This window comes from Mastigoproctus giganteus, chromosome 3 (genome assembly GCF_048544385.1).
Source record: "Mastigoproctus giganteus isolate SK-2022 chromosome 3, ASM4854438v1, whole genome shotgun sequence".
In the NCBI taxonomy this organism is placed as follows: Eukaryota; Metazoa; Arthropoda; class Arachnida; order Uropygi; family Thelyphonidae; genus Mastigoproctus; species Mastigoproctus giganteus.
The window spans coordinates 173,432,449-173,457,511 of NC_143577.1; the positions used below are offsets into that span (position 1 = coordinate 173,432,449).

Sequence of the window (25,063 nt, forward strand, 5' to 3'; positions counted from 1 at the left end):
TAAATGAGCAAATAATTCCTACCAGAAGGACCCTCTATTGGCTGTGTTAAAAAAAAACACCAGTCAAGCCAATCCACATTCCAAGTAAGTATCCAGCCAACACCATTGCTTTCTAAGTTACCGAACCTGAAAAATAAGGAAATAAAATCAATGAGTAATTTTATGGATAATTTTTTAATTACATCAAAAATGAAATAAAAATTGCATATCAAGCTGTACTGGCAGTTTAAAGTACATAGTTACATTCCAAAAGTTCCTGGAATCACACACTGGTATTTAAATGGTTTGTGCTAAGGCTGTAAGGTTTCAGGGAGCATTTATTTCATGGGAAATAGTTCGATCACTTCACTCATGTATCATAGCTGACTTATTGGAGAATGTTGCAGTTTGAACAACTTGCTAACATCAAGTTCTTCTTTGAACTCAGGAAAACTGCTACAGAGACACTACAAGCATTAAAGAGATGATGCTTTGAAGAAAACAACAGTTCATGAGTGATTTAATTTAAAAACAGACAAGAAACACTGGAAGATGAAATGTACAGACACCCTCAGACAACACAAAATGACAAATGAAAATAAGTCACGAAAGTGAAGGAACTCACATGAAATGATGGGCAAATGACTGTCGTTGAGATTGCTCATGAAGTTGGACTGTCTGTAGGCCCAGTACACACAATCCCAACGCAAGATTTAGGGATTCATCGTATGCGTGTAAAGTTTGTTCCATGCTTGCTGTGGAATATCCAAAAAGCCATCATAGGTGATTTGTTTGAAAGATCTATGCAGCGTCTGAGCTTCCTAAGAAAAGTCATTAGTAATTGCAAAAGATTGCCGAGGTCATTAGTAATTGCAAAAGATTTGGTATCTCAACCAACTAGGTCTATGCGACTAGAAGTCTGAAGCCAGCTAGAGTTGTCAACATTTCCAAGGAAAAAATTATCTCATTGTTAGGCAAGTTGGATTGGAGAATGTTGAGCATCAAAGCAAGGAAGTCAAAGAGTTCCAAGTGACTGGTGGAAATAGGAGATCAAAAGAGGCAATGATAGATGAATTTGATACAATAGGACAATGCAATGTTGAGTCTGTTTGGTGTGGCATAAGCACTGGGAAAGAAAAAATGAGAATAATTGTATGTTATAGGCCTAATGAATCTGATGAGTATAATGAGCAATTATGCAGAGAAATAGAGTTGGCCAGAAAATCAGAATGTTATATAATGGGGGATTTTAACTTTCAAGATATCAACTGGAACTTGTGTGTTGGTCACTCGCACACTAGCAAGACTTTTATGGATTTATTGGATGACTGTTTTCTACAGCAACATGTTCGAGAGGCAACCAGAGGGAGTAATACTCTTGATCTGATTATCAGCAGTGATTATTCATGCATTAAAAATTTGCAGATAAAGAAACCACTGGGTGATAGTGATCACAATGTACTGATGTGGGAATTACTTAAAGATGTAACTACCATCAAGGCTAAAGGGAAGGGCTATTGCTTTCGTAAAGGTGACTACAGGGGTCTCAGAGAGTTTTTAAATTCTGTACAGTGTGATCAACTGATGATGTTACCAACGATGAATTCTAAATGGGAAGCCTTCAGGGACTTAATTTTGGAGGCTACTAGGCTTTTCATTCTGACTAAGAAATACTGCTCAAGATTTAGGCCTAAATGGATGTCAGATGAACTAATGAGGCTCGTGGCAGAGAAGAAAAATGTATGGGATGCATATAAAGTATCAGGTGACACAGAAGCCTAAGGTAGATATAAACTACTCTGTATTCAAGTCACAAAGGAGGTTAGGCAGCCGAAGGCAGATTACGAGAAATCTTTGGCAAAAGATGCAAAGAAAAACAGCAAAGAGTTCTTTACTTATGTAAACTCTAGAAGGTTTCTTATTGTTTGTTTGTTATTTGGTTTTTAGGAGCATTAGCAACTAAGGCCATATTGCTCCGGGATATGTGGTGGTCATTCCCTGACCTTTCCGCATCCTCCGTATTTGGTGGTGACGGGCTCGAACCCCGGTCTAATCAAGAAGTGTGTGCTATGCACTGCTGCTCCTTCCCACCTGGCTACGGAGGCGCCCACTCTAGAAGGAAAGGAATGAATCAGATTGGACCAATTAACATAGATGGGTTTGACTATTGATGATCATGCTCAGGTAGCTGATAAATTGAATGAGTATTTTGCATCTACATTCACACATGAGGAATTATTCAACGAGGGGATTGCCAGAACTTTATCAAACTCTAACAGGGAGCAAAGTGATTTTGTAATAACTGAGAGCAAAGTGGAGAAGAAATTGTTGAAGTTAAACATAAAAAGGCACCTGGGGTGGATGGGATCTATCCAGTTCTATTAAAGGAGGCAGCAAAGGAAGTAAGCAAACCCTTAGCCATAATTATGAGAGCTTCCTTGGACTCAGGGGGAGGTCACCATGGACTGGAGGTGTGCAAATGTATCACCAATTCAAAAAGGGGGTTCAAAAGATGACAAAAGTAACTATAGACCCGTTAGTTTAGCTTGTGTTCCGGGGAAAATAATGGAATCACTGGTTAAAGAAGCATTGCAAGATCATCTAGACAAGACTGCAGTAATAGTTAAGACACAGCATGGGTTTGTTAAAGGGAGGTCTTGTCTGACCAGAGGCCTCCGTAGCCGAGTGGTTAGGAGCGGGAATGCAGTAGCATATGCTCTTTAAAGTAGACCGGGGTTCAAGCCCCTGACTGCTGAATACGGTCGATCTGCCAACCCGCACTGGACCAGCGTGGCAGATTATGGTCCATTTCCCTCAACATGAATTGTTGAAGAGGCTTCCATCCTGCAGTGGGTTGATAATGGCTGCACTTTACTTTTTTTACTTGTCTGACCAATTTGATTGGATACTATGATATGGTCACAAAGGAACTGAATGCCAAAAATAATTTTGACATCATATACTTGGATTTCAGGAAAGCTTTTGATACTGTTGCACATGGAAGACTGCTGTACAAATTGGAGAGATATGGCATTAAGGGTAAGTTGCTACAATGGATAAAGAGATGGTTGAGTGGGAGAAGACAGAGTGGTAATCAATGGACAAATGCTATTAGTCAAAGTTCCCCAGGGTTTGGTGTTGGGTCCATTGTTGTTTTGTATATTTATCAATGATATTGATGAAGTATATCAGGTTTAATGTCCAAGTTTGCAGATGATACAAAGGTTGGTAGGGTTGTTAATGACAGTATGCTACTCCAACTGGATCTAGATAAGTTGTGCAAATGGGCTGAGAAGTGGCAACTGAAGTTTAACACTGACAAATGCAAAGTACTGCATATGGGTAACAATAACCGAAGAGAAATGTACCAACTGTGTGGTCTACACTCAGGGAGGTGGAAAGTGAAAAAGACTTGGGGGTAATTGTGCAGTCAAATATGAAGTTGTCTGAGCAGTGCAGACAGGCTGCCAGGATAGGTCATGGAGTCTTGTCAATGATATATAGGAATTTTGCTAGCAGGGACAGGGAGGTGATTATCCCTTTATACAAGGCAATGGTCAGGCCACACCTAGAGTACTGTGTACAGGTCTGGAGGCCTCATTTTAGGAAGGATGTAGAGTTGCTAGAACGAGTACAAAGAGGCAACAAGATTGGTGAGGGGAACAAAGGGGTGCTCTTACCAAGAAAGGCTTAAGTTCTGCAAATTGCAGTGCCTGGAGAGTAGGCACCTGTGAGGTTATCTGATTGAGGTGTATAAGGTCTTGAACAGCTTGAACAAGCTGAATGCTCATGGGATTCTTCCTGTTGCTCAGATTAAGAACCTGAGGGGACACAGATTCAAACTGAGGAAAGACAGTTGTAGAATAGATGTGCGGAAATCTGCCTTTAGCCAGCAGGTAGTTTTTTGGTGAAACAGACTTCCATTTTTTGTTGTGGAAGTTGATAGCCTAAATAAATTTAAGGCTGAGCTGGACAGACATTTGGAATGAATGGAGGGGTGAAATGGGTGGTTTTTTTTTTTTTTTTTGGCTGATGCTGCACAAGCTTGCTTTCTTGTGTCGTATGCCTCTACTAATGCTAAGATGATAACATCCATCACATTTTGCATCTGGCATTAAGTTTAGTATAAGGTATTTTTGCTTTTTATGCTACCTTTGAAGGTAGTTTGAAATATGATACCGCTACTGTTATATGAAATCAAAGCTTCTAACATATTTTCACTATGAATGGTTCTGTACAGTATCCAAGTCTTTGTTATTACATCAAGTAATCTAGCAAATAGTGGCCAGTACCATTTTCCCCTTGCACACCTATTGCATATTTCTCTATAATACAGATGAGTTTATCTGTGCCATGAAGATATGTTAATCTTTTTTTGAAATAACATTTAGTTATAATGTTTAAATATCTTCCCACTGTTTTACACTTTTGGTCATTCCATTTTATTTTGAGAATTCTGCCATTTGTGTCAAAGCACAATTGAAACTTCCCTTTGAAATGCTTCTAAATCTTTTAAAGAACACTTCTTAGTAAAATAATAAGAGGAGTTTACCTCAATACAGTACGTAGAACACTTCCGTATGATACCCTCCAGAAACCCCAGGGGCTCACATCTGGTGAGTATGGGCACACCCAGGGTCCTGAGCTGGATATCATCATTCTTCTCTTTCTTGGTGATTCCCTTCTACTCTCTCTCTCTCTCTCTCTCTCTCTCTCTCTCTCTCTCTCTCTCTCTCTCTCTCTCTCTCTCTCTCAGGGTAGCTCGGGAATTTTTTTTTGGCTGGTGCAGCATAAGCCTCAGGCTTCCTTGCACCATATAGCTAATAATGGTAATAATAATAATAGTAATAATAATTAAAATGGAAAAAAACGAAAAAATCGACAACTTACCGGTACATTAGAGTAAATTATAAATAATTAAATAATCAATTTAACACAATTCAAATAAATTTAAAACAATTAAAAATCAAATTAACGCAATTAAAAGATTCTAACGAAAATATTCAAAACGTATTTTCGTTAGAATCTTTTAATTGCGTTAATTTGATTTTTAATTGTTTTAAATTTATTTGAATTGTGTTAAATTGATTATTTAATTATTTATAATTTACTCTAATGTACTGGTAAGTTGTCGATTTTTTCGTTTTTTTCCGTTTTAATTTCTGGAGGGTATCATACGGAAGTGTTCTATGTACTATATTGAGGTAAACTCCTCTTATTATTTTATTAATATTATTATCAACGTAGAACATATTGAGTATTACAGCTCTGATCATACTATCTGAAGAACACTTCTATAATAAGGAATAACTCTATTCATAAAAAGTCATTGAATTTTAAGTAAATTAGAAGGAATGGTTCCAGTTCATAACAAAATGTCAAGTAAGCTACATGATCTTTAAGGACTGCTGCATGATTACACTGCCATTATAGAAATACAATTTTCATTATTCTCAACTGCATAATGCACTTTAAGTGGATTGGTACATTGCTAAATTCTGCTTGACTTCACAACAGATTAGACGATTTGACAAGTGAGTGTCATATGTATAGGATATTTTGGTTATTTATCCATTACAAAATACAGAAATTAAATTATGCATTCATCTCTTATTTAGAGGTGATAATAAGATTATACAGAAGTTTGTTTTGATACATCACTAATAAAAATAAAAAGTTAGGTAACATATGAAATGCATTACTTGGAGTGCATTAGATATCAAATAATTTCCAGAAAACTTACTGTTCTCAAGAATATGAGATCTGAGGATTTATTCAACAAATACGGGGCAATGTTGAGATTGCCGTATATCAGTATTGATATTGAAAGTGTCTCAATTCTGCTCAGATACAATAGGAGGCAGTACATGATGAGAACTTTGTCAATCATTTCAGTTCTGAAAAGACTGTGCAAGGCTCATGGGTAGAATTTTTCTCAGTGTGAATGAGCTTGTTAACTGTTTTTACAGCTATATGATACAGGTCAATGTTGAAAAAAATTCGAGTTAGGGTTAAAATTGAAAGTATCTGCAATTGAAAGTGGCAAGACGTGATAGGAGGGAGTATATGATGAGAAAGCCTTGTCAATCAATTCAGCCCTGGAGAGACTGTGCAAGGCTCATGGGGTAGAATTTTTCTCAGCATGGTCTGTGCTTGTTTACAGGAGAGACTGCTTCTACAGAGATGGTATACACTTTAAATAGAAAGGGTGCAAGAATATTTGCTGATGCTATCAGAAGCTTGGGGGGAAAGACACACGGACTAACAGAGCCGTAGACAGAGGTGTAAGTGATTCTTGCACTGCATCTATAGGTGCAAGCAGCAGCCTGGAAGGCAAATTGCTGGGGATCACAAGAACTGCTGGGAGTCATCATGAAACAAGTAAATACACAGGCTGTGTTAAGGTAACTAAGAGTAAAAACAAGTGTATATATACTTGCATGTATACCAATGCTAGGAGTAGAGTAAATAAATTTGATGAATTTGAAGTGCCTGTCAAGACATTAAAGGCAGATACTGCAGGGATACCAGAGATGTGGCTGTTGTTATGTTATTTGGTTTTTAGGAGAATTAGCAACTAAGGCCATATTGCTCCAGGGATATGCGCTGGTCATTCCCTGACCTTTCTCTCCATATTTGGTGGGCACGGGCTCGAACCCTGGTCTAATCAAGAAGTGTGTGCTACGCACTGCTGTTCCTGCCCACCTGGCTACGGAGGCGCCCAGAGATGTGCCATCTTATACATATTATTATTATTATTAGCTACATGGTGCAAGGAAGCCTGAGGCTTATGCTGCACCAGCCAAAAAAAAAAAAAAAAAAAAAAAAAAAAAAATCCGCAGATTACCCTGAGAGAGAGAGAGAGAGAGAGAGAGAGAGAGAGAGAGAGAGAGAGAGAGAGAGAGAGAGAAGTAGAGGGGAATCACCAAGAAAGAGAAGAATGATGATATCCAGCTCAGGGCCCTAGGTGTGCCAAGCCCATACTCACCAGATGTGAGCCCCTGGGGTTACATGGAATTGGAATTTGGGGAATGCAATACGTACAGAAAGGATAGAAAAGATGGGAAGGGAAGAGGGGTTATGCTGTTAGTTAAGAAACATAAAACCTAAGGCAGTGCACCCAGTTGACATTTGTGGACAGTGAAATGTTGGGTCAGTTTGGTGTAACATAAACACTGGGAAAGCAAAAATGGGGGTAAGAGTGTGTTACAGGCATAATGACTCTGATGAGTACAATGAACAACTATACAGAGACATAGAGTGGACCAGTAAATCAAAATGTCTTATAATGGGGGATTTTAACTTTCCAGATATTGACTGGAACTTGTGGGTTGGTCAGGCGCACACCAGCAAGACTTTTGTGTGGGTGGTTGTATACACTTTAAATAAAAAGCAATATACTTCTCCATCGGTGCAGTGCAATACCAAGGCAAATTATGGCAAAGTGCCTCCAAAATATGTTATTGAAGCAGTAAGTAGCAAACCCAGTTTTTTCATAGCTATGTACTTCATGTTGGACATAGCCTCTAGAAAGAGGCTATGTCCAACATGTACAATGACTATCCTTGATTTAGTGACAAGTGATATAGGCAGGCATATATAGGCCTATTCAATTCACAAGACAAAGAAGTTTTGTAATCATAATGATATTCCATTATTTCTATTTAAAGACAGTAAGGGAAAAAAATTTCGAATAGAAATACTATCATTGATGCATTATAAACTTCTAAAGAGATGATTAGGTGTTAAAAAAAAAAATTTAAATAATTATTGCCATTATGAACATATTTTATTTTTATAATGTTAATAGCATCATTGACTGTGGTGAGAGGGGCAGGTTTGATACATTCAAAGTATGGAATCTATAATTTTCTAAATTGCAAAGTGAAGGAGCCGAAGTCATTAACGAATAAGAGGAAATGATCAAAACTATCTCTACTATTGAGGGAAATGATTATGGAAAGGCTTGGAAGAGCAGTAATATCAGACAAAAAATATTGAATGCTGAGAGGAAAACAGTGTTGTAGTGGTTACACTGCATCATTCAGCTGATTTCCCAAAATAAAAGTTCCAGATCGTAGCATGGCATCAGCTGTAAAGGCATCGACTGTAAAATCTATGTGTAAGTATTTTAGAGAAATGGGTTTGAAGTATTGTTAAATGTAAGTGTGGGAAGAGCAGTGATATAACTTTTTTATGAAATTAAGTCTGCGGTACTGTTACTGGAATGCCTCAATGGTTGCAGCAAATTTGCCACACGCCCCTTTCCCTTCTGAGAATTAGGTTATTATTTGTTTTCAATTTCGTGGTTCAGTTGCTATCAAAGAAAATTAGGAAGTTAATATACAAAAAAAATAAATTTTCTGTTTATACTCAGGGACAACCAAATGGTCAGAGGAGTTCATAAGATAGACAGAATACAAGAAACTGCACCACATTCAGCAGTCACGGGCTTGAACCCCATCACTCAAGTTGTTATTTGTTATTTGGTTTTTAGAAGCATTAGCAACTAAGGCCATATTGCTCCGGGGATATGCGGTGGTCATTCCCTGACCTTTTTGCATCCTCCGTATTTGGTGGTGACGGGCTCGAACCCCGGTCTAATCAAGAAGCGTGTGCTACGCACTGCTGCTCCTTCCCACCTGGCTACGGAGGCGCTCCCATCACTCAAGGCACGTGTACTTATGCACCTGCACACCTGACCACTCGGCTATGGTGGCCGTCATGCAGTTGATTGTCGATTTCCTTTTTAAATGTTACCCAGGATAACATATGTACCATACTTAAACATAAATAATAAGTTTCACATAAAACTAACAAGTATCGAAGCCAGAAAACTTAGATTAATGCAAACTTTATATGAGAAATTAATAAATATATTGATCTGCCATATGTTACTTTAAAGGTCAGTTGGTAGAACCATGAAAATCATTCCAAAATTTGATAAAACAACAAAAATCTTTTCCTACACTTAATGTATGACTGGTCCATCAACCAATACAATCTACATGAAGCATATCTCTCAACCATTTTCATAAATCCTCACTTGCACCTAATCCAATTAAATTTTACGTTATGCTGAGATTTTTAAAAAGTACTTAGTACAATTCTGAAGCAACTTTTGTATTTCTTTATAATTTTGTTCACTTTGGTCATGTTTTTTTTTCGTTCACTCACTCACTGAGAAACATTTATGCTGAGGATTAAAAAGAAAGACACTAGCTTTTAAATCCAGGCCAATGACACAAGGAGTAACCAAAATTTAGAAAAAAAGTGCTGAATTATTTCCATTATAGTGCTTCTTGTGTGGTGTTTCATCAACTGCTGGTCAAAATTCCAAAGTTCTTTGTGGAGTATCATACACCATTCAAATGAAATGTCTAAGTAAGCTACGTATAATAACAGATTCTATATTAATGAAATTCTGTAATTATATATTCTATAATTTTTTTGGCAAAATCTAAGTTGAGATAACAGCAATACATCAGCAGGTGCATGCCTACTTTTCACCAATTTCTACTCCTACCTGCAGGCACAATAGAAGAACCATTAATACAGAAAATATTAATGTTTTACTGTACCTGTAATGTTTTGTGCCAGTTCCTCATTTCCAAGTAAGAAAAGCATGGCACCATTTGTTGGCATTATTTGGAAACAGTCAATTTTCAAGGTGGCAACACCCTTGCAGTCCTACACCAACATAAACATGTAATTTGAAATCCAATTTTTGAATGCAGAAGGAATAAAACCTGCTGAAATTTACTGCAAAATGTCGGTTTAGCACAGAAGTGTGCATGAATCATCAGCAAATCTACAAGTGAGTGAATAAGTTTAAGGACGGTACTGAAAAAGTTGGGATCCTCCTCGACCAGTAAGGCATATAATGTCTGACACGAGAAGCCATAGCAGCAGTTGAGGAAACCATACAAGGAAACCATCACGTTACCGTTGAAGAAATTGCCATGGCACATAATATTAGTATTGGTTCAATGCATATATTAGCAAGAAGTTGTGCCTTAGAAAAGTGTGTACGCTTGATGAATTCCAGCATTTAACACTAGAATTGGAGGAATAATAACAATGTGTGTTGTGTGCTTCTTGCATCATGTGCCTTTTTAGAACACATATTGACAGGAGATAAATCCTCCTGATGAATCGTTACACACCAGAAAGCAAATGAACAAGTTCAAAATAGTGATATACAGGCTTACCTGAACCAAAGAAAATTTGTAGAAAGGAGAAAGTGTGTGCAAACAATTTGGAGAGAAGAGAAACACTGATGACTGGCAAATACTGTGCATGAACTTCTGAACCATTTAAAAGAAAAAATACAAACAAAATGTTATTAGCATTAGTAGAGGCTTATACAGTATCAGCCAAAAAAAAAAAAAAAAAAAAAACCCACTTCCCATTTCACCCATCCATGGTTTGATGTCTTTTTTTTTTTTTTTTTTTTCCCAAACAATCTCTCCAGATTGTTTGCATACATACTTTCTACAAACTTTTTTCAGTTGAGGCAAGCCTGTATTTCATTACTCTGAACTTGTTAATTTGCTTCCTGATGTGCAATAGTGCATCAGGAAGATTTATTTGTGGTTGGCGTCCTTGCACTGCCCATTCTACAGTGAATGAGACACAGGAGACGAAGTTTGAAGCATCACCCTATCCACCATATTCACACAACTCAGCTCTCTGCAATTATCTTTTTTACCCACTGAAAGATGCAGTCTTGAAAAGTGTTTAAAAGGTTAATTTAGAAAGTTCAAATGGTACTAAAGGCTTTTATCAATCTCACAGTTACTACACACTCATTCTAAACAAACAAATATCATAAGGATTGCATTCATTGGAACTTTTATAATAAAGATTCAAAGTGAAATTATAAAACTTATTGGCATGTAATTATAACTTTGAAGCTATAATCCAATACAAAACTTTGAAAAACATTAAAAAATGAGTTATTCAGGGTATTCCTTTTAAAAGTGAACCCAGACACAATCAAAAGAAAATAAAATTTATTTTCAGAATAATTAATAAAATAACAGTTTTATAAATAATGTTAGAAGTGCCCTCCATTGTTAGCAATACATAAAATCACTCTTTTGATCATGTTGCAAGTGGCACAACAAAAGAGTTTGTCAAAATATACTTTTGACTGTATTTTCTGTTTGAATGAATGCTTGCTTTGGGCTGCTAAATGATCCCTGCGCTGTTCTCATAAGCTTTCTGCTTTAATAATCCCCATTGTAAGAAATTTGGGGATATAAAATCAGGAACCATAGGTGGCCAAAATCTTTGTGATATAATTTAACCCCCCAAAAAATCTTGCACCATTTCAGTCACAAATTACCCCTGTTGAAGCCAGATATCGCTTTAATTTTCCTCTAGCAATGCAGTAAATTACATTATGAAGCCTTGGTAAACATCAGCAGCAATAGTTTGTTCAAAAAAATATGGACCTAACTATCCTTCTTCAAGACGTGCCACACCAATATTTTGGACATGTAAGGAGGTTTTGCATAGAGTATGGGATTTTCAGTGCTCCATATTCTCTAATTTTGACTATTGACATAGCCACTAAAGTGAAAACCATGCTTCATCAATGAAATAAATTTTATCAAAAATTTCAAGGCGAAGTAAACTTTTAAATCAGTGATAATACTGTAATCTTTTAACATTATCCTGAAATTGAAACTCATGCATACTGTGCATTTGGTACAGAAAACATTTTAGATGTTTTTTTAACAAAGAAATGAGCTAAATAAAGTGATATCCCCTTTGAATGCTAGTTTCCACAGAGATCTGATTGTAGAACTTTTGGTCTAATGTCGTCTAAAATGTGTGTAAGAACACCCCTTCTTTCATGTTCCTTATTCCAACTGATTCACACTCATGAAACTTCTTTATTATCTTGAAAATTACAACTTTGCATAGATGGTTAGTGTTAAGGAATTTTTTTAAAAAATTTTTGTTGACATTCGCCATAAGATTTTGTTTCTAAGTAAGAATTCCACTTGGGGGGGGGAATTGATGATTTAACATGGCATGATGCTTATTCACCAACAATGATTGTGCAACTTCGAACATGCACTGTGACAAACTGAACACTTGAAATATAAAACTGTCCCTTCTTTCACTTATGTAACATCCTCTACTAGTGCCCTCTCACAATTACACCAATGTTCATTAATTGGTGTTGTACTTAATACAAATAACTGTGGCTTTACTTTTAAAACAAATACCCTGTATAACATAATAACATCATATTAATGAAGGTAAAGTTTGAAAAACGTAAACCTCAATCTTTAATAAAATTGAAAACTCTTCACTTGTGTACTTAGATAAATTTGTAGTAGTGTGATAAGAATACCACTTTATTTTATATACCTATGCATTACAATGCTTGACTTTGAACCACCACCTGTGCTTACAGCAACTAACTGATCACTCTGCATAAAATCATCTCCTTGCAATTCTGGTTCATCAGCAACTTCAGGATGTAGTGGCCTTTGTTGTATAGACACATCCCATTCAGCCCATGTTGAAACATCAGCAATGACATTTAAAACTGTCTATATAAATAAATAAATTTAATTATCAGAAATATTCCCACAACATAGCAAAATATGACAAAAAATATAATAACAGTAATAATTCAGTTTATTTAGATATCTTCAAAAAGTACAGTATTTAAAAATCATAAAATTAAAGGGGTATTTGCCAAGTTAGTATATCGGAATGAAATTGGAATAAAATCTGAAAATGTCATGTGGCTCCTGTGGTACTGATAAATATCATATAAAAAATATATCAACAGTACTAACCAAATTATTAATTAGTATTGACAAAATGATTCAAGGAAGCAAGCATATGTGGCATCAGCTGAAAAAAAAAAAAAAAATTAAATATTTATTTATTTGAGGAAGGCATTGTCATCTTCCCTCAGTCCTCCATGGCAACTTAGCCTGATACATCACTGCCTGCCACTCATTTAGGGGTCAGGGTTTGATTCCAATCAGTGAAGAATTTCTAAAGCCCACTTCAACCAAGTTGATAGCCAGTCTCAGGTAGAAGCAGCAATGTTTCCTCCTGCAAGTTATTCTGGATTTTTACCCAACACAACATGGCTTGCAAATTCACACTTCTACAAACAAACCACATGGAAAATGGCTTAGAGCCTTTCATTTAAAAAATATTTAATTATATTAAATTATATAAATATTTAATTATAAAAAGACAATAGTTTTTATGTTGTTATTTGTCTTTTGTCTTTTTATACATTTATCAGGTGGTGCATGCGGCACACATCAACGCAACTTTATCGTTGCTGTGAATACCACTTAAATACAGCTTCTTCCAGCAACACTTCTTTTGGCTTTTTAATGTCTCTCTATTCAATACACTGCTTTTATCACTCCCCACATCGAATTTTAAAGGAAATGTCTTTATAGATTCTTTTTGTTTTTTAATATCTGACACAGCCTGTTGGTCAATACTAAATTCTTCAGCAATTTTTTTTTCCAGGAACACCATTTTCAAGTTAATGATAGTTAAAGTGTTTTCTTTTTATTTCAACCTTTAGAACCCATAATTATATAAAATATGTTAACTTATGTACATATGTATATACGTATAAAGAAGTATGCAAATGAAGCAATATAAGCAATAGCATCTGTCTGACTCAGAGTTTACAACAATATTGAACAACATGCAAGACAATGTAATGTATGTTCCATCTCTCTCTTCACAGTCAATCAGCACACAGTGAGAGTTACTCATCTGCCTTCCTAAATCCCATGTGTCTTTCAAAGTACTCAACTGTAAACAGAATTGTCATATTTCGATCATGATTATCCGACATCCAGATTAACTGTAACCAGATTAGCAAGGGTTTACTGTATCTATCTGTCACTTTTCCTCACTTCATTTAAACACTTCTGTCAAGTATTTATCCAACTTCTACTTAAATTTAGATAAACTTACACAAGAGCAGGCAAAAGTTTATTACAACACACAATCATCCACTGACAAAAAGAAAAATTTCATGTGTTTATTCTACAATTTTCGTCTCTCAATTTAACTTTATGCTCCAAAATCAATATTCTAGCAAAAGCTTATTTTTCCAGTACTTACCTCATTTATCCATGTTAATTTCATTAAAAAGTACAAATTAATTAAAAGTAGAAAGATTAAGATACATTAGTAATTTAATTAAGATTAAGCCCGGAGGAAGAAGTGCACCACCCATTCCCCCGGTTGTCATCTATCAAATTACTATGTAAATGGAAACTAAAATCTTAAACGTTGGAATGTAAAAAGTCAAGAGCCTAAATGATAGACTTTCAAAAACATTCGTCAGTTGGCTAAAGATATGAGTAGAACCAGAGTTTAAAAAGAGTTCGAGTTCCCTTGATGCCGTGCTCAGACAAGTGGAAATTTGATGCATGTGAGGCTCCATGTTGGAGAAAGACTAGCTGACAAATTTGCATTCAATATTTCAAGCGAAGGGTTATGGCAGAACCCTTCTATTGTTAGTGTTTCATATAGCAATAATTTAAAATTAGACTTTAATTTGATTAGGGTGATAGCAGAATTAATTGGAGGATTATGGTTATGAGCTTGTACATGCTGTGTAAGCTCAGTACTTGAGTGATTTGTCCTAAAACTATTGAAGTGGTAATATGCTCTTGTATTTGCAGATTTTGTCGAACCATATTTTGTAGTGGTGCTGCCTGTATAACACACCTCACAACCTGGTTGACATTTGATGAGATGTACTATGTTATTGATGTCCTGTGCCTACAAATACTTTACAAAGTTGTCTGGCACATTATTATTATTAGCCATATGGTACAAGGAAGCCTGAGGCTTATGCTGCACCAAGCAAAAAAAAAAAAAAAAAAATTCTGAATTACTGAGAGAGAGAGAGAGAGAGAGAGAGAGAGAGAGAGTAGATGGGAATCACAAAGAAAGAGAAAAATTATGATATCCAACTTAGGACCCTGGGTGTGCCAAGCCCATACTCACCAGATGTGAGCCCCTGGTTACGATAAGGAAGTATAACTTTGGTACACTGTATATAATTTCTACAAATGCTATTATTACAAGGATTATTGATGTTGTTTTGTACATGTGATATTATGTTACGAATTAAATGTATGGGGTATTTCCTGGCTGTCATTTTTGTTAAATATTGCAATTCAATGGTTAAATCTTCTTGTGAATAACTATATTTAATGCTGTTATATATTTGGTTGTATTGTACAGACTTTTTGGTGTTATATGAGTGATGAGAATGAAAATGTAAATATTTTCCTGTATGTGTTTTCTTCCCAAATATCTTAGTCCTGAGTCTATAGTCTTTTTTGTATTTTGTTAAATTTAGGAAATTAATACTATTGTCTTCTCTAATTAAGAGTGTATTTTAGTCTGTTATGTACTGAGTTGAATTTTATTAAAAACCTTTCAATAAAAGTTTTATTGCCAATTAGTAATACATCGCCTGCATATTGTAAAAACTATTTAACTCCAGGGGGATGAACAGCTGAAGTATTTGGTGTCCTACTGCAGCTAAGTAAATCTTGGAAAGGGGAGCTGAAATACCTAATCCCACGGAGAGTCCATAAATTTGCTCAAATATTTCATTTTGGAACCAGAAATGTCTTGCTTTGATTAATATAGAGACTAATTCCAAGATACTATTAATGTGTATTGTCTATTGTTAATAGTTCCCGTAATTTTTGTAATATGTAATCTACGTTGACGTTAGTGTAGAGGGAAATGACATCATAAGACGCAAGTGTGTCATTATTTGACGTCACAATGGTGTTTATTCATTCAAATACTTGGTTTGCACTGTGTATCCTATATTTGGAAAATTTAATTAGTGGTGATATTATCTTTACCAGAAAAGTAAATAATGATAAATTTGCAAAGGCTGATAAATTATGATAAATTCGCAAAGGCTGATAAATGATGATAAATTCGCAAAGGCTGATTTGTTAAAAGAAACAATGGGTCATAATGGATATCCAGTTTTATGTAATACATATGCGGTAAAATATTATTTCGAATGCCAATAGTCTGTAGTGTGTGCAAGTTTATCTCCTTATTCACTTTGAGTCTTCTCAGGGTGGTATCAAATTAGTTCTTTAACCGCAAAATTATATATGTGTTGTCTATTTTGTATGCGTCACTGTCTGAGAGAACAGGTCTTTCAATACTATTTTCATCTATTCTAATTACATCTTTCTTGAATGCAATTATTTCTGAAAAAATCTCAGGTGAGAGAATTCCTGAGAGAATTCAGGTGAGAGCAGGTAGTTGATTGTTGAAACAAGCTGCTATTGTGATTAATCAGAAGTGTGTAGTCTGAATAAATTTAAAGAACTAGACTAATTATTAGAGGGGATGGACAGTTAAGGTTAAAAATTTTGCTGGGTTTTTTTGCTGTTATCGGATAAGCTTGTTTCTTTGCATGATTTGCCATTACTAAATCTGTCACAAACTTAAATGAAAATTCAGAGAGAGTAAAATGAATAAAATTAAGGTCACCTAATGATAAATAATTCAAAATACCCAAGAAAGCAGAGAAGAAAGAATTCAGCTGCTGATTAACCATGTTTCCAAGGGGAAGATACAAGGCACTCCAACAGGCAAAAGATGAACAGTGTTTTGATAACTTCTGGAACTAGAAAGATCAAGTTGAGTAGCCTTCTTTTCAAATTTTTCTTTTTTCCCTATATGGCTGGACTTCATTTTGCTACTTTAAATTTTTTTTAGTCAGATCTCCTGTCTAGTCAGTGGTGACAAGACCTGTTCATATTTGCCAATCATGTTTATTTTTGTTTCCTTGAAGACAATTTATAATGTAAACTATTTCTAGCCAATAAAATAGGATTCTTCATAAATTTTTAGAATACATTTCTTTCTTTGGTTTAGCCATTAATCCCAAAAACCTAAGTATATTAAAATCAAGACTGTTCTCAACTTGCAAATTTACTAATGATACGAGGAGCGTTCAATAAATTATCTACCTACCTACCTATGAAGAAAATGAGATAGAGGCAAAAATTTGTTTTCATTTTTCAATGCAATCTGCTGAACTTCAATACACTTGTTCCATTTTGTTGGCAATGAGGAAATTCCAGACAAATAAAATCCTTTGTCCTGTCCATCAAAGAATACAAAAACAGTACACACTTCAGTTCATTTTATCAGCATAGTGATGTCTGCGCAAGATTTTCTTGAGAGTCGAAACAAAAAATAGTCAATGGGGTCAAGATCTGGTCTGTAAGGTGGATGGATAAGTTCTATGAAGTCACAGTTGCTCAAAACAGCAGCAGCATCAGCAACAGCATGTGATCTGTGCACTAGTGCATTGTCCTGAAGCAGCAACACACCTCTGGAAAGTTTCCACAGTGTATTTACTTTATGACATTCCTTAGGTTGTACATTAGGGATGCATATGATTCCCTAGTGGCTGTCTGTTTGTATTCAAAGTAGTGAATGTACAAATTTCCCTCAGCATCCCAAAAAATGGTGGCCATAAACTTACCAGCTGAAGTTGTCTGAAATTTTTTTGGTAGGGAAGAATCCTTGTGCCATTGCACTAATTCTTGCTTGAACTCAGGATCCCAGTGATGAACCCATGTTTCATCACCTGTAACAATTCTGAGAATGAAAGTTTCAGGATCCCTTCCAGAAAGCTCTAAATTCTTCTCACAACAATGTACTCTGAATTGCTTCTGCACAGAGTCAGAAATCTGGGGACCACTTTGCACTGACCTTAGTCATTCCCAAATGTTCATGGAGTATGTCACATCCATAGAGATTTGGGACACCTTTAAACATCTGTCAATCAGCACAAGGGTTTCCACAGCTTGTCACATTTCTGGAGTGGTCGCTGTCACTGGCCTTCCTGGACGTGGATCATCTTCAATGGATTCTCTACCTCACTTGAATTCTTTTGACCAGAATTTCACCTGGTACTCTGAAGGTGCACTATTGCCATACACAGCCACCATCCTTTCACGAATGGCCTTTGGTCCATTTCCTTCTTTGGTGAGAAACTTGACTGAACAATGCTCCAATTTCAGCAAATCCATAATTTGACACAGGTGTCTTCCTTCTTTCTGTAAAGAAGTGCAACCTAAAAACATAGTGGGATCAAAATTAGTATGATTCTAGTTGAGATATGTAGGAACATGATAAATCATGAATCATAACTATGGACAGTACCTTAGGTAGATAATTTATTAAATGCCCCTTGTATAATGCCAATATCATGATCATGGGTATCTGAGAAAGATGTGTTGACTAACACATCTTTCTCAGATACCCATATACACTTTTACAATATTTTTTTCACAGTGTAGAAATTAAAAAAATAAAATAAAAAATGAAAAAATTACTTATACAATTTCTACTATTCATATACACATAAATGACTGAAATATAATAAATATGCTTGAATATATTTAACCAACAAGAACATGAAAAGTTTTGCAAAATTATAAGAAAAAATAGGGATTCCTGAATTAACACATACCACTGCTGATCTATCAATTTTGGTAGCACATCCATGAACAGTAATGTGTGTACCCACAAATGGAAGTGGAAATTGCCTTTTCCAACAGCGAAAACCATTGCTATTTGATGTCAGGCTCCAACCTCTTACACTGCTTAGTGGAGAAATCTAGAAATTCAAATGTAAAAATTTTAAATGTTTTGTCCTGAAGATTTCTAAATTTAGTTTTGATGCATTATCAATGAATACTATTTTCCTATATCATCAAACTGTACTAAAAACATTATCTGAAACTAACAAAAGAAACACTTAGAGGTACTATCAAAATAATATATGCCACCATGCAAGGCCAACCAATTCATAATTAGATGTGTGCATTACACCTAATATTAAAAGGTAGACTTCTACAAAGATGTTTTCTTTATATTGATATATTAAAAATAACAACTTAAATGATAGAAGGAAACAAGCTTTCTGCAAATTGGATGGTTGCAGGTCTCCAATTCAAAAAGCTAATTCCGCCTCATTCCATGTGTGAATTGAGATCTGGTGACTGAGGAAGGCACAATAATGAGCTGAATTCACTCTCATAATCCTGGAACCAGCTCTGTACAATTTTGGCCTTCAAATGGTGCATTCTCCTGTTTGAGGAATCACAGATGAATACACTGTGGCAATGAAGGGATGCACCTGTTCAGAAACAATTTTCATATAACCTGTTTCAGTTCCTTCCCCGGCATCAAGAGGCCCAATGTGTACCATGAAAACATCTGTTCATTCCATCTAATAATAATGTCTAATTTTTCCTCAAAATTATTCAAAGTATCCACTTTCAAAACACCAGCTGACATTTTGTTCCAACAATTAATTGGTCTCTAACTGAAAGCAAATTTTTGCACATTTTGCAGCCATTCTTTTTTAATGTGAGCTTATGTCCCCTTGCATGTGCCATCTGACAAAGATGTTAAAATACCATCAAGTTTACTCAATCCATTTAAACCCTTAAACATTTCAATCAGGTCTCCATGCATGTGCAAAGTTTCCAAGCCTGCAATTTGCAGCACCAAAGCTTTTTGTGGAACAAGTACCCATTCCTGGAAATCCATATCTTTCTTAAAATGAGGCTTAAAGACCTGTATGCTACATCTTGAGTACTGCATATAACCATTGCCTTATACAATGAGATAATCACTTCTTTGTCCTTCCTGGAAAAGTTCCTGTATGGCATTGACATACAGGAACTGTTCTATGAGCTGTTCTAGCAGCCTGTCTGCACTGCTCAAAGAAATTCATATCAGACTAGAATTACTCATAGGTCTCATGTTCTCAACCACATGAAGTGTGGTACCACCTAACTAGTATGTCATCCTGAGATTACTGCTGACCATATGCAATACTTTGCATTAACAATATTAAACCCTCAACTGCCATTTCTCAGCCCACTGCCTAATTTGCTGCAGTAGCAATCCTTTGATTCCTGTCATTAACCATCATGCCAACCTTTGTATCATCTGCAAAGTTAAACAATAAGCCTGATACGCCTTCATCAATATCATTAATAAATACTGAAATTATTAAGGCACACAGCACTGAACACTGAGGAATTCCCACTAATGACATTAGTCCAAGAGCAGTGTCCATTTATAAACCACCCGTCTTCTACCACTCAACCATCTCTTTAACCATAGCAGTAAGTTTCCACTAATGCCACATACCTCCAATTTGTACATCAGTATTTCATGTGTAACAGTGTTGAAATCTTTACTGAAATCTAAATGTATGATGTCAAAATTATTATTTTCATCCAGTTCTTTTGTTACTCTGTCATACTAGCTAATAAGATTGGTAAAACACAATTCCCCTCCCTTAAACCATTCCGTGATTTCTGTATAATTCCATTCCTGTTAAGATGATCCTGCAATACCTCTAACATTTTTAGAGGTATTGCAGGATCCAACCAACTCCATTATTTTTACTGGAACAGACATCAAACATATAGGTCTATAATTGCTCATTGCACTTTGACTGCATTTTGTGAATAGGAGATACGTACACCTCTAACCCCCCCTGAATCCAAGAATGCTCTCAAAATTATAGTCAAGGGTTTGCTTAACACTTTTGCTCCTTCTTTTAATATACAGTGGTACCTTGGATTACGAGTAACTTGGTATGCGAGTGTTTTGCAAGACGAGCAAAAATTTTTAATAAATTTTAACTTGATAAACGAGCGAGGTCTTGCAATACGAGTACAGTCAGTCCTCGTATAACACGTGTTTACACTACACGAATTCGATCATACACGATTTATAAATAGGGGAACGATATCTTATATAACACGAACCGAATTCGCTTATGCACAATTAGCCTTTGTGTTTACAAGAAATGGCAGTCGAACGCAGAATCACCCCAACCGAACGCAACCCAATAGGAATGAAGAGAAGATTTTGAAAATGTATTTATGGTTTTTTATATCAGTGAAGGGGAAACACATTTCACCATAATAACGTAAAAACCAACAATTCCAGCTATCGGTATAACCGCAAATGCAATTAGATCGAGTTTACTACCAGTTTATAACAGATTCCACTAGCAGGAACGCAACTGGAAATTGTTTTTATTGTTTTATGGTAGTAACCCCTAGAAATGTTCTTTAGTAAAATGTGAGGTGTTAATAGTGTATCTCTGCCTTTATGGTGTTGTTTATTCAGTTGCTACACGCGCCCAGCTTTGTTTATGTGTATCAAGCGTGCCTCCTCGTTTTGTAATAGTGCGAGCGATGAATCTGATTTCCGTGAACTCAAAAGGAGGCAAAAGCAAGTGTCATTGGAAAGATTCCTTGTTAAAGTCGCACAAAAAGAAAAAATCAACAGATAGCAGTGATTCCGTTAGAGACAGTGAAAGTCGTCCTACCCAATAATTAATAAATTCGATTGCTTTATGTATATTAAATTTAAATATTAAAAATATAAAAAGGTATGTATTTTGTATTAATCATTTTTACAGTATATGAATATTTTTGAGTTTTGGAACAAATCATCTGGGTTTCCATTATTTCTTATGGGGAAATTCGCTTTGATATACGAGTGCTTTGGATTACGAGCACGTTTCCGGAACGAATTATGCTCGCAAACCAAGGTACCACTGTAACTGATTAGATCCCATCAGCTTCAGATGCTTATATACTTTTAGCTTCAATTCCTCTTCCACTTTCTTCTCAGCTATAACAAATTCATTTAGCTCCCAGTCATAAAATGGTGTATTTCTGGTGTTCCCATCCCTAAAACCTTCAAGTGTGAGCGTAAATGCAGATATTTTTATTTAGTTTGTTAGCAATCTGAACAGGACCATCAATGGTTACGCCATTCACATTTAGTAAAGCAATGTTGTTCGTCCCTTTCCTTCTAATGTTAAAAACAAAAGAAAGAATTCTTTGCTATATTTCTTTGCGTTCTTAGTCAAGCACTACTCATAATCTACCTTAGATTGCCTAGCTCCCTTAGTAACCACATTGCAGACTAATTTGTACATACTGTAGGATTCTATGTCCCCTGCTAATTTATATGCATCCCATGCATTTTGCTCATCAGTTCATCTGACATCCATTTAAGACAACCTTGAACTACATTTCTTAGCTGGTATAAAAGCTTAGTAACTTCTGATTACTTCCCTGAATGCCTCCAATTTAGAATTTGCAGTTGGTAATATCATCAGTTGTCCCACTGAAAGGAATTTAAATTAAGACCACTGTAGTCACCTTTATGAAAACAAAATCCCTTCCCCTTGACAGTAGTTAAGGGGAAGGGATTTTGCTTTAATATATGATTTAAATATATTATGATCACTGCCACTTATCTGAATATTCTTAATGTATGATGGGTCACTATTAATAATCAGATGAAAAGTATTTCTTTCTATTTTTGCCTCTCTAATATGCTGCTGTATGAAATGGTCATCCAATAAATCCTGAAAATCTTCCGTTACTGCGTGAGTGACCAACACACAAGTTCCAGTCAATATCTAGAAAGTTAAAATTCCCCATTATAAGCCAATCTAATTTACTGGCCCACTCCATTTGTCTATACTGCTGTTCATTATACTCATTGCAGTCATTAATCCTATAACACACTCCTACTCTCATATAGTTGGGGAAGGACATTACGTAGTTATCCATTAAGAATTATTAATATGTATAATTAACCACCCTTTTACCACGTGGAGTTTTTAATATATATTTTAGATCGTATGTATAGCTTAGCTTAATTTTCAGCACTCACCCCATTTTATTAAGCATAGCCTAATCTAATATATACAATAGTGTGACGTTTCGGATATCTTGCCGATACCCATCATCAGACCGTGCTGTTTGGGAATAGAGATAAAATTAAAAAGGTGAAGGTTGCTAATTAGAATTTACATTGAGCAGTTATAAATTACAATCTTATTATTATTTTTTTTAAACAAAGGATTAGTTATAAGATGTATTAGCAATTGGTCATTTCTAATTTTCAATAATGCCAGTGAGTAGATAAATAATTCTAAGTTATAATAACAAAATTGAACATCTCTAAGATTATAGTTATGACATAAAGGAGCAATTCTGTTACTATTACACAATTATATGAGCAGAACTTGGTTACACTTGATATCAATGGGTCAACTGTTGATGATCCTGCTCAGGTAGCTAACAAACTAAATGAATATTTTGCATCGACATTCACACATGAGTTATTTAGCGAGGGGAATGCCAGAGGTGTATTCAACTCTAGCAGTAAGCTAGAGAATCTTGTAATAACTGAGAGTAAAGTGGAGGAGAAATTGTTGAAGATAAACACAAGAAAGGCACCCGGGATGGATGGGATCTATCCAGTTATATTAAAGGAGGCAGCAGAGGAAGTAAGCAAACCCTTAGCCATAATTATGAGAACTTCCTTGGACTCAGGGGAGGTACCCACAGACTGGAGATGTGCAAATGTGACCTCAATTCACAAAGGAGGATCAAAGGCTGACACAAGTAATTATAGACCTGTGAGTTTAACTTCTGTTCCAGGAAAATTAATGGAGGCACTAGTTAAAGAAGCACTGCAGGATCATTTAGACAAGACTTCAGTTATAGCTCGGACACAGCATGGTTTTGTTAAGAGGAAGTCCTGCCTGACCAATTTGATTGGATACTATGATGCATTCACAAAGGAACTGGATGCAGGGAATAACTTTGATATTATATACTTGGATCTTAGAAAGGCTTTTGATACTGTTGCACATGGAAGACTGCTACACAAATTGGAGCAGTGTGACATTGGAGGCAAATTGCTGCTGTGGATAAAGGGGTGGTGAGGGGGAGAAGACAGAGAGTGGTAATCAATGGACACTGCTCGTCGTGGACTAATGTTATTAGTGGAGTCCCTCAGGGCTCAGTGTTGGGTCCATTATTGTTTTCTGTATTTATAAATGATATTGATGATGGTATATCAAGCTTAATGTCGAAGTTTGCAGACGATACAAAGGTAGGCAGGGTTGTCAAGGACACTACTGACACTATGCTGCTGCAACAGGATCTGGAAAGGTTGAGCAGATGGGCTGAGAGGTGGCAAATGAAGTTTAACAGTGACAAATGTAAAGTACTACACATGGGAAACAGCAACCCCAGAACTATCAACTCTGTGGTACTACACTGACAGTGGTAGAGAATGAAAGGGACCTGGGGGTGGTTGTGCAGGCAGATATGAAGTTCTCTGAGCAGTGCAGACGGGATGCAAGAGTAGCTCATGGTGTATTGTCAATGATATATACAAATTTTTCTAGCAGGGATAAGGAGGTGATTATTCCCTTGTATAAGGTAATGGTCAGGCCACACCTAGAGTACTGTATACAGGTCTGGAGGCCTCATTTCAAGAAGGATGTAGAGCTGCTGGAATGAGTACAGAGAATGGCAACAAGATTAGTGAATGGAACAAAGGGGTGCTCTTATGAAGAAAGGCTTAAGTTTTGCAAATTACAGTGTCTGGAGCCTAGGCACCAGCGAGGTGATCTGATAGAGGTGTATAAAGCCTTGAATGGTTTGAGCATGCTCAATGCTGATGGGATTCTTCCTCTCGCTCAGAATAATCACCTGAGAGGGCATAAATTCAAATTGACAAAAGACAGATGTAGGATAGACGTGCGGAAATTTGCCTTTAGCCAGCAGGTGGTTGCTTGGTGGAACAGACTTCCATCCCTTGTCGTGGAAGTTGATAGCCTAAATAAGTTTAAGGCTCAGCTGGACAGGAATTTCGAACGAACAGAGGGGTGAAGTGGAAGTGGTTTTTTTTTTTTTTTTTTTGGCTAATGCTGCATAAGCTTGCTTTCTTGCATCAAATGCCTCTACTAATGCTTATGCTAATGCTAACACTGAGCAATTTTTTAAGTTATTTTACTTTTAGCCTATTTTATAAGATGAATTAAGACAAACAAAACAAATCTTACCTGCTGACTGCCCTCAGCCCTGAAGAGAAATGGGAAAGAGGATCAGACAGCAGTGCCTTTTATAGGCCAGGGATTCTTATAATTAGCCAATAG

At 36.0% G+C, this 25,063-nt stretch overlaps 1 protein-coding gene across 2 annotated transcripts in view; it reads right to left on the reverse strand.

The window, feature by feature from the left end:
- LOC150088415 (uncharacterized) overlaps positions 1–25,063 on the reverse strand; it is a 452,966-nt gene that overhangs the window by 341,599 nt on the left and 86,304 nt on the right. For both annotated transcript variants that reach the window (XM_090369501.1, XM_090369502.1), the window contains exons 3-5: positions 18,530–18,676; positions 12,367–12,551; positions 23–126 (exon numbers count right to left, since the gene is read on the reverse strand). In XM_090369501.1, the coding sequence (XP_090225627.1) occupies positions 23–126; positions 12,367–12,551; positions 18,530–18,676 (436 nt within the window). The remainder of the gene's footprint in view (positions 1–22; positions 127–12,366; positions 12,552–18,529; positions 18,677–25,063) is intronic.